This window comes from Pipistrellus kuhlii, unplaced genomic scaffold (assembly GCF_014108245.1).
Source record: "Pipistrellus kuhlii isolate mPipKuh1 unplaced genomic scaffold, mPipKuh1.p scaffold_m20_p_6, whole genome shotgun sequence".
In the NCBI taxonomy this organism is placed as follows: domain Eukaryota; kingdom Metazoa; phylum Chordata; class Mammalia; order Chiroptera; family Vespertilionidae; genus Pipistrellus; species Pipistrellus kuhlii.
In genome coordinates, this window is record NW_023425562.1 from 29,830,401 (window position 1) to 29,840,397 (window position 9,997).

At 43.3% G+C, this 9,997-nt stretch overlaps 1 protein-coding gene across 1 annotated transcript in view; it reads left to right on the forward strand.

Moving 5' to 3' along the window:
• Nucleotides 1-1,778, forward strand: part of LAMA1 (laminin subunit alpha 1) — a 130,762-nt gene extending 128,984 nt beyond the window's left edge. The window contains exons 62-63 of the mRNA XM_036419056.2: nt 587-809; nt 1,431-1,778. Of these exons, the coding sequence (XP_036274949.1) occupies nt 587-809; nt 1,431-1,591 (384 nt within the window). The 3' untranslated portion in view covers nt 1,592-1,778. The remainder of the gene's footprint in view (nt 1-586; nt 810-1,430) is intronic.
• Nucleotides 1,779-9,997: the final 8,219 nt, after the last annotated feature.

The following is a 9,997-nucleotide window of genomic DNA, read 5'->3' on the forward strand; positions in this document are numbered from 1 at the left end:
TTTATTGTTCTTTTAAAACATTTTTAGTGGTTGTCCCGGGGTTTACCATATTCATCTGTGTCACATCTACCTTGAAATAATACTGAGTAGCTTCACATACAACATAAGAACCCTACAACAGTATACTTATAATTCTCCCCTCACATCTCTCTCAAGTCTTAGGTTTTTTTTTTTTTTGCTACCACTCGTTGTGGTTGTGGTGGAGCATCTATAGTTTGTCAGATGGAGTTGGTAAATGTTGCTCCATAGGTGCTAGCAACTGCTAGGCCCTGACACCCTCAGTGAATCCATCAGCTCCTGTTGTCCTGAAAAGGGAGCATCGATTTGAGGACACAATGCTAAGTTAGGTGGTGGCTCAGTTTGTTCCCATGGGAGGTGTCCTTTGCCCTTCCTGAAATTTCAAGGATAAGATAGCATCTGAACTCTTTGAGGCTATTTTTAAAAACGAATGTTTATTTCTTAGTTTGCTCTCCTTGTTGGCAAAAGGCTAGATTTTATCCACTTAAAGTGATTTATAGACATGGGCTGTGTTCCTTAAATATGGAAAACTTCACTAAGATACGTGCTGTGTCTGTCGTTTGTTTAGCTCTTGTTTCATGTTAACAATGGCGCTGGTAGGATAACAGCCACATACGAGCCCAAAGCTCCCCATACTCTCTGTGATGGAAAATGGCACACGCTGCAGGCGAACAAAAGCAAGCACCGCGTGGTGCTGGCCGTGGATGGGAACGCCGTTCATGCTGCAAGTCCACACATCCAGTCCACCTCAGTGGACACCAACAATCCCATTTATGTTGGCGGCTATCCCGGTATGTACGGGTGACAGCTCTGCTCTTTCACTTTCCAGGGCTTTGTTACTAGGGGAAGTCTTAATTCAGATGGATACAGACTAGGCATTAAGAAAAATACATTGTTTGGGTAATAAATCCTTTACCATTTTAGAAGGCTATTTCAAATAACTTCCTAGGAAGTTCTTGGGAAATTAAAATAAAACACACGTGTAAATTGATGATTAGGTAAGACTCGGAGAATATTGGATGTGATGCGAAGGAAGCTGGGGTGGGGGTGGGGTGGGTTAACTGAGGCAAGTCACCTTAGATGAGTCCCCTTATAAGGAATCATTTTTGGGTGGATAATCATTTTAGAAGACAAATACATATCTTATCCTCTCATATCAGTTTTGGGTTAGAATTATGAATTTTCAGAAGTTCCACGTAACTGTTACAAATGATAAACACCTTATGACATTTTAAGACACAACTATGCCTTTAAATTATTACATGCTAAATTTTCATTGACTTATCACAGAAGCCACATGTGTGGAAGAATATTATTCTAATTTTGATGTAAAAACCAGTTGAGTTTATTTTTGTTCTTATTGTGTTGTCCACGTCATTTAACCAAATTAACCAGGACTTCTTTCCCAACAGCTGATGTAAAGCAAAACTGCCTGAGCAGCAAGACCTCCTTCCGGGGCTGTTTGAGAAAGCTCATTCTGGTGAAGGGCCCGCAAGTGCAATCCTATGACTTCAGCAGAGCTTTTGACCTACAAGGAGTTTTCCCTCATTCCTGTCCTGGGTCTGAGCCCTGAACTTCAGGGAAACTCATCCATTCGGATCAATTGTTGCTTATATTTTGAAGAGTTATTTTTGTGAATTAAAATTTCTTCAGATTTCATTTCCAACTCAGGTTAAGTCTTTTCATAGAGAAATTGTTGTGTTTATGTTAAACTAAAACCACATGTACAACAAATACCTCTATTAAATAGTTTAAATGTACACTGAATTCATTGGCTTTGTTCAAATTCTTTTTAAAATCTTTGTTAACATTGACTATTCTGTTAATTACTAGACAGGATGTCAGTTTTATTTATAAGCTTTTAGAAAATAAAATATCATTATAGACTATAATAGATTAGAGCAGACAATGAGTATTTTCCTGTCTTTACCAAAATTTTAAATTCTGATTTCAACAGGGAAGCAGTGCTATTGATTATTCTCCAGCAGAGGGCACTAGCTGTTTGCCACATAAGCATTAAGACCGGCTCCAAAGGGTCAGGGGGTGCAGGGAGCAAAGGAAAGAGCTGGAACCTCCTTTAGATATATCTTTATTGAGTCAAGACATAACAGCACTTTTCAGGACAAAAGGCATTGCTACTAGCTTGCTCTTCCTTCATTGTCTTTTTACTTTCACACCTTGGAATGAAAGTTTCCATAATCAGTTACTTTCTCTGGGAGAATGTGTACAATTTCAAAAGAAGGGAAATTTAAAAGCCACACATACATTCTTTTCAATGTACTCTGCAGCTTTAAACCCAGATTTCTGAAGTCTTATTTGATTCTCTCCAAATATATTTCGTTTTGCTCTGTGGCCATGGCTGGGGTCAACATGGTTGTTATTCCATAATCTTTAGAAAAATGATTTCATTTTTCAAATGCTTACTTGGAGAAGAGGTCTCTACCTCTCTCAGCAGTGACCTACTTTTCCAATCTGGAGGATGATAAATTCAATTTCTATTTCTGTGAGAGATTTTAATTTGATAAACAAGAAAGGCAACTGTGGTCATGTTCCCTGTATCCATCTTCTGTGCCTTGCTCATGTTTCTGAACTCCTGTGGCCATCTGCACTCCTTTCCAGTCAAGTATCTGCCTGAAGATATAAACGTAGCAGCCTATTGGCAAATCTGAGTTCTGTAGCACCTGGCAACTTAAGAATGCACACTCCTGCAACCTCAAGGTAGCCACAGAGCAGCTGGGTTAGAAAAGGGGTATTTGCATCTCAGCAGTGAAAATGCATGAGGGGGCGGCCCTTGGGGGACTGTGTGTGGCCTTTCTGTTGATGTTGCTATGGAAACCATCCACAGCAGGAGATGGCAGCTTGGCCATTCTAGACCTCAGTTTACCATCTTGGGTGAAGAAGTGATTCAAACCAGGAGACAGAGCAGACTGTAGAGTTGCCTCAGACTTTGTGCCCCTCCTGCTTCCCTCCCCTCCTTCCTACTCTCCCCACCCACTTATTAATGGAAATTAAACAGAGTTTGGGATTTTGTGAAGTGAGCATTAGTCATTATTCTGCAGAATCACTTCAAGTTTCATGTGCTTTTAGATTGTTTGATAGTGAAGAATGACACATTTTATACCTACGATTCAACCCACAAATTGTTTTTCTTGCCATCAAGAAGTAATTGGACAGCTGAAACCTGCTTGGCTCAGTGAATAGAGCGTTGGCTTGCAGACTGAAAGGTCCCAGGTTCAATTACGGTCAAGGGAATGTACCTTGGTTGCGGGCACATCCTCAGTGGGGTGTGTGCAGGAGGCAGCTGATCGATGATTCTCATCAATGTTTCTAACTCCCTCTCTCTTCCTCTCTGTAAGAAATCAATAAAAATATATATTTTTCAAAAAGTAACTGGACAAAGGAAATGTGTGTCGCATTGTATGTAATACAGGATGCAAATAAAACATTAGAGAGTTTACTCCTGCACAGACAATAAAAGGATAAACACCTGTAAATACCTTTAAGAAGAAACATTTAAGAAGAAACTAAGTATCCTATATAATAAAATCCTAATATGCCAACCAACCACAGAACGCCTGGTTGCTATGATGCACACTGACCACCAGGGGCAGATGCTTAACTCACGAGCCGCCTCCTGGTGGTCAGTGCACTCTTATAGGGGGAGCGCCACTCAGCCAGAAGCTGGGCTCAGGGCTGGCCAGTGCAGGAGCGGCGGCAGGAGCCTCTCCCGCCTCTGCTGCAATGCTAAGGACCAAGTGCTCTTACAGAAATGATCTCATTTAAACATAATGATTATGCAGCAGGCAGAATAAATGTGAGATTTTTCATTTTATAGAGGAGTGTCAATATCCTATATACAATATATCACATCTAATAAGTAACAGGGAGTCCAGGTCATCTGAATACCGGTCTAAAACTTTTGGAAACAGCTGCCTACTTACCACATGGCAGTGCTGACATCACAGGTGAAGTTATTTTTGGAAAATTTAGACTAAACATAATACAGAGGGGAGTATTTTTAGACCAAATTATTAAGATAATCCTTATGGGTTTTTACTTATTACATAAATGTCTCTCACAGATAATGAACAATGGGGAATAATAAAGCAATCACAAGGTCTTATACTTTCAAGCTGTTAAAGACATCATTCACTTATTCAACTTATATTGAACAACTATCACGTGTTAGCCACTGTAGGTGATGGTAGGGATCCCATTATAATGTGGAGGAGAAAAAGGGGGGGGGGGGCTCTATGAAAAGTAACCTCAGCGGGTGATCTGATCACAAATTCTTAATTGGGCAGGGACATGGTGGGTAGTCATACCCCAGGTATATAATTTTTTAGTGAAAGGTTTATCTTTGCCTTAAGCAAGCCCTACCCATTGTTTCTGTGCATCTAGTTTTTTTAAAAAAATATTATTTTATTGATTTTTTACAGAGAGCAAGAGAGAGGGATAAAGAGTTAGAAACATCGATGAGAGAGTCATTGATCAGCTGCCTCTTGCAAACCCCCTACTGGGGATGTGCCCGCAACCAAGGTACATGCCCTTGACCAGAATGGAACCTGGGACCCTTCAGTATGCAGGCCGACGCTCTATTCACTGAGCCAAACCGGTTTTGGCTGTGCATCTAGTTTTGAAATAAGCCAAATCCACCATCAAGAGAGCTCATAATCTTAACTATCCTGTGATCCAGTCTGCCTTGCGCTTCCCACAAGCAGAGGCCATGGTGGCCACTCCGGAGCAACTATTATAGCTACCACGCTGGAGCAGATCCTGTTGATGCCTCACCCAGGATCACATCTACCAGATCCTACCTACTCTTCCTGAGCACTTTCTCTTGTCTCCCAGGGCCACAACAGCCTGGGAGCGGCCCTCTGCCCAGGAAGCAGCCTCTGCCTCCAACCTCTGTTGCCGGTGCCTCCTTTATCTCAGCCCCATTCAGACACACTCTGGGTTTCCTGACCCCTCACCCCCCCAAACCCCACCCCGACCTCCGCCCAGCCAGGATCTCTGGACAGGACTCAGGTCATCTTTATGGATAGACGAGGGCATTGGCCTGCTTTTGAAAGAAATGGTACAAAAATTGGGAAGGAGTGGGTGGCACGGAGTACACCTGGCCCAGCTGGCAGCAAGGAGAGGCGAGCTGGGCGTGGCCGCTGGCCTGGGCCTCAGCTCCCGCCTCGGGGCGCACTGGCTCCTCCCAGAGCCAGACCCACGCCCTTCTGACCATCTGCCTGCGCATCTAACCCCGGGCAATGGGTCTGGCCACAGGAGTCCACGTCTGCGCAGCCGCCCCTCCCTGGTCCCCAAGCTGGGCTCTCTGGGCCTCTTTAATACTTGGCCCCTGCGGGTGCAGCAGCTGCTGGTTCTCTCAGCCGGTCCCCACTTCTCCAGCCGGCAGGGAGGGGACACCAGCCCAAAGGTCCTCCCGCCGCGTCCTCTGGGTCCGCGTGGCGAGGCGTGGACAGTGGACCAGGACGCAGGATGCGGGGTCGCTCCGGCCCAAGAGGCTGAAGCCAGGCTGGTGTAGGCTCCTAGCCTCCCGGCCACCCCCAGACAGAAAGGCAGGCGGCGGGGCTGGAGCACCGGAGAGGAGTGGGAGGGGGAGTGGGGCAGCCCTGTGGCTTGTTTGGCCATTGGTGGCCTTCGGTGGCCGTTGGTGGCTGTTGGAAAGTGTGGCCTCGAACCCAGGGCGGAGTCACCCATCTGTGCAGCTCTGCAGGCTGCAGAAACCCACAGGCACCCAGGCTGCCAGGAGCGTGGCTTCCCCCTCCCCCCTCCCCCCTTCCCCCTCCCCCCACGCGTCCTGCATAGAGAGGGTCTGGACAGGGGGCCTGAGAGTGGGTTGGGAAGGAACTGGGTGCCCTGGACGTGCAGAAAGTGGTTTGCGGGGGAACCAGCGGGTCTTTCCAATGAAGCCACGTGTCAGCCTTGTATGATCTCTTTTAGAAACTGGAGCAGACTAAGATAACCTTTATCCAGAGTGGGATAGGGCGAGGAGAGGACAGAGGATAAGGGGTGCTGCTCCTGATGGCAGCCCTGGATGGGGCGGTGGGTGGGTCTGTGGTGATGTCACTGGAGTTCTCTGAGACTGAGGATCGCGGGCAGAGGCTGTGGGCAGCGAAAGAAAGCTGTGGCAGGTGATTCTCAGATGAAAACAGCTGAGAAAGGTGAAAACAGCTGCGGGCCCTCTTCGGCAGGCTCCAGCCACGTAATCTGGCGTTGCCTCCGGCAGGCTCTCTCCTAGAATTGAGGGTGTCATATACCTTTTTATTCTCTTGCTTTAGAGGGCAGGCCGGACCCAGCAGATGGAAGCTACGGGGAGGGCAATTTAGATTGAACTGACTGTAAGGATGCAACTGCCCACCGGCAGTGAGCACCCCATTCCCGCAATCAGGGGATCCTGTGCCACAAAGGCTGCACTTATGGTGGGAAGAGCTCGGGATTGGAAATGGGAGTCTCTGCTTATGGGTCTGAGTTGGTCACTTAACTCTCTAAGCCTACATTTCCTCATTTCCAACATGTTGGTAAGAACAGTCTTACTACCTCATAAACTGTGGCAGAGGTTAATTGGATAGCAACACGTGAAAGTGCTTTACACAGTAGTGAAGACTAGAACTAACAATTGCTGCCCCCATCCCAGTACTCTAAGGGGCTTCCCATAGGCAACTCCTTCACTCCTCACATCCGCTCTTGGTGGTGCATATGTTATCCTCCCCTTACAAATGGAGATCTGGCAGCTGTGGTTTAGGAAGCCGCAGAATCAAAGCTCGGATTGATGCACACTGGCTGCAGAGCCATGCTCTCAGCAATGACCTGTAGAACCTAAATCCAATGCTGCTGCTTTTGTTCTCAGCATATTGCAGCACCCACTCCAAATCTGGGCAAGATACCGAACTATATTTCTTCTCATTCCAGCAGTAAGATTTGCTGGTTCTAGCAACTCTACCTACATGGTGATAGCTTAATTTCTCTGAACCAGCAATAGTCTTTTTGCCTATAAGAGAATCCTGTCAATATGCAAACATCCCTTGGGATGGTCAGAAGATTAAGACAAGGTGCCTCCTAACAAGGCAGACCCTAAGTAAAAAGACCATGGAGGAGAGCTGGGGAGGAGGCAGTACTGAACAATTTGCCTCTCAACTAGAATTCTGAGTTTTGTCTATGGTGAAGGACCAGTTTTGGTTTTTCTAAGATTTCCTATCGTGGACTGATATTTTTGTAAAATATTAGAAAAATTATTTACTAGGAAAATGACATGAAAAAACAGACATAATACAAACCCAATTTTTAAAATTAAAGATGGCACAATAAAACTGCATTTTATTAACTATTATTAGAATAAATATAAGAGGGACAAGAGAAAAGAATTTTAAATTAATTCATTTTATGAAAATAAGTATATAGGGGATATAGAGAATTCCTATCATATATTTGGCCATTGCACAATTGTGCTTCTTAATTTATAAAATCTTTTAAGGTTTATGACACGCCTTCCAGGGGGTAAGGTATATCAAAATGGCTTTTATATTTTGTTTTAAAAACTCAGAGAAACTAGTCTCATAGTTATTTTATTGCAATGTAAGAGGAGATTTTAAAATAGCTTCAGCAAGTTCAAGCTAATTCATTTTTAACTTTGACCCAAAATAAAACAGGTGATGGTATATTTTCAAAATTCATTTTCAGTCCATCAGTAGCTGCTCCACAATTTATCTTGTAAAATTATAGTTACATTTCAATTAAATTTTATATAAATTACCTATCAATGAATACAGAGCTATGATTTTCCAACCTATGGATCTTCTATAAATGAAAAAAACAAAACAAAACAAAAAAAACTTTAGCTGAAACCGGTTTGGCTCAGTGGATAGAGCGTCGTTCTGTGGATTGAAGGGTCCCGGGTTCGATTCTGGTCAAAGGCATGTATATTGGTTGTGAGCACATTCCTGGTGGGGGATGTGCAGGAGGCAGCTGGTCGATGTTTCTCTCTCATCCATGTTTCTAACTTTCTGTCCTTCTCCCTTCCTCTCTGTAAAAGAATCAATAAAATATATTTAAAAAAAAACCACTTTAAATCATTCTGTCAAATTCATAAGATATTTACAACTTCTCAGTTTAGCAATCCTATATCATAAAGATCCAATATCATACAAAATATGCAAATTGACCATCACTCCAACACACAAAATGACTGCCCCCATGTGGTCAAAGATGGCCACCACAAGATCGCCAGTAGGGGAGGGCATTTGGGAGGGACCAGGCCTGCAAAGGAGAGAAGTTGGCAGTTATCAGTCCTTCAGGGGAGGGCAGTTAGGGGTGACTAGGCAGGCAGGGGAGGGGAGTTGGAAGTGACCAGGCCTACAGGGGAGGGCAGTTGGGGGTGACCAGGCCTGCAGGGGAGGGCAGGTGTGTGGGAGCAGGCCTGCAGGAGAGGGCAGTTGGGGGCAACCAGGCTGGCAAGGGAGGGAAGTTAGGGGTTACTGGGCCAGCAGGGGAGGGCAGTTATGGGGAATCAAGCTAGCAAGGGAGCAGTTAGGCATCGATTAGTCTGGCAGGGTAGTGGTTTAGGGGGTGATCAGGTAGGCAAGAAGTTGGGAGCCAGCAGTCCTGGATTGTGAGAGGGGTCCCAGATTGGAGAGGGTGCAGGCTGGGTTGAGGGACACAACCCCTTCCCACATGCACAAATTTTGTGTACAGGGCTTCTAGTAATAAGAAAATCACCTACTTCAATGATAATCATTGTTAAATTGTGCAACATGCCAAATATCTGTATAGCAGTTTTTTCCAAGCTCCTAACTTGTATTTTGACCTTTAGTCATATATTCCTTGGCAAAACATGTTGCCATCCTTCCTTGTATGGAAGCATAAGCATCTTTAAAGATATTGAAGATAACAGAAAAATGAACAAGACTATCCAGTTTACACTAAAAATATTAAAACCAAGCTAGTTTCTTGTGTTGTAGAAACATGAGGAATTTGTGTTGTAGTTCAAACATTCTTACACAACTTTTCCACCCCATAAAGATTTTAACACAACATGCAGTACCAATTATGATTCAACTTCCATGCTATTACATTACAAAGAACTAATCTTAAATTTACCACATTAGGTTTTGCTGCGTCACTAAGCATACTTGCTGGTTCTGCTGACATTTTTCATAGCAAGTCTTTTCTCCATGAAGAAAGTCGATTCTAGTTAGTTGCAAGCTCTCAATCTGGGAACGCAAAATGTTTTCTTCTCAAGGAGTTGTACCATCAGAACAAACTTCTACTCCAAACTTAAATTCCAAAGTTGTCACAATGTAATCAACCTTCCATAGTTTGATTCAGTTCAGAGATAATTGTGTTAATAATAAAGCTGGGAAAATATGTATCTTTTCAATATATATCCTGTTCAAGTTACATAATACTAAACAACTGTCATTGGTAGCAATATCTATGCAGTTGTCAACTTGCAGTAAAAAATAAGTAGCTTTGTATATTCCATGAGTTGGGCTTATATTTTAGTAGCCAGTTCCAAAGCACATCAGATTGGAAAGTGGTATTTGAATTCTGGGTTTCACCCATTTCAAAGCAAACATCCCAATGCAATTATAAAATGGCTTTTTAGTCTTAACCCAAAGAACAATTCTAAATCAAACCCCCAAAAGTGTTAATATTTATCTATGTAATACCAAACATCTGTTTCCATCTGCCTTTTATTCAAAACTCTCTATTTTTGTTTTGAATTTAATAAGTAAACCTCACTTAAGATCCAGTTGAATTAATGACTTCATTAGCCAGTGCTTTCCCACAAACTACACTATAGTTTTATCACTGTGCCATACAAATTACTTGCCTAATGCCGCTACTAATATATGTAGCTATACATATTTAATATCATATAAATGCAATATTTATTAAAAGTCTTAATTAAAAGTCAAAATGATTTTAAAAATGATCAGTGAATCAGAAATGCATACAGATTATACTATGT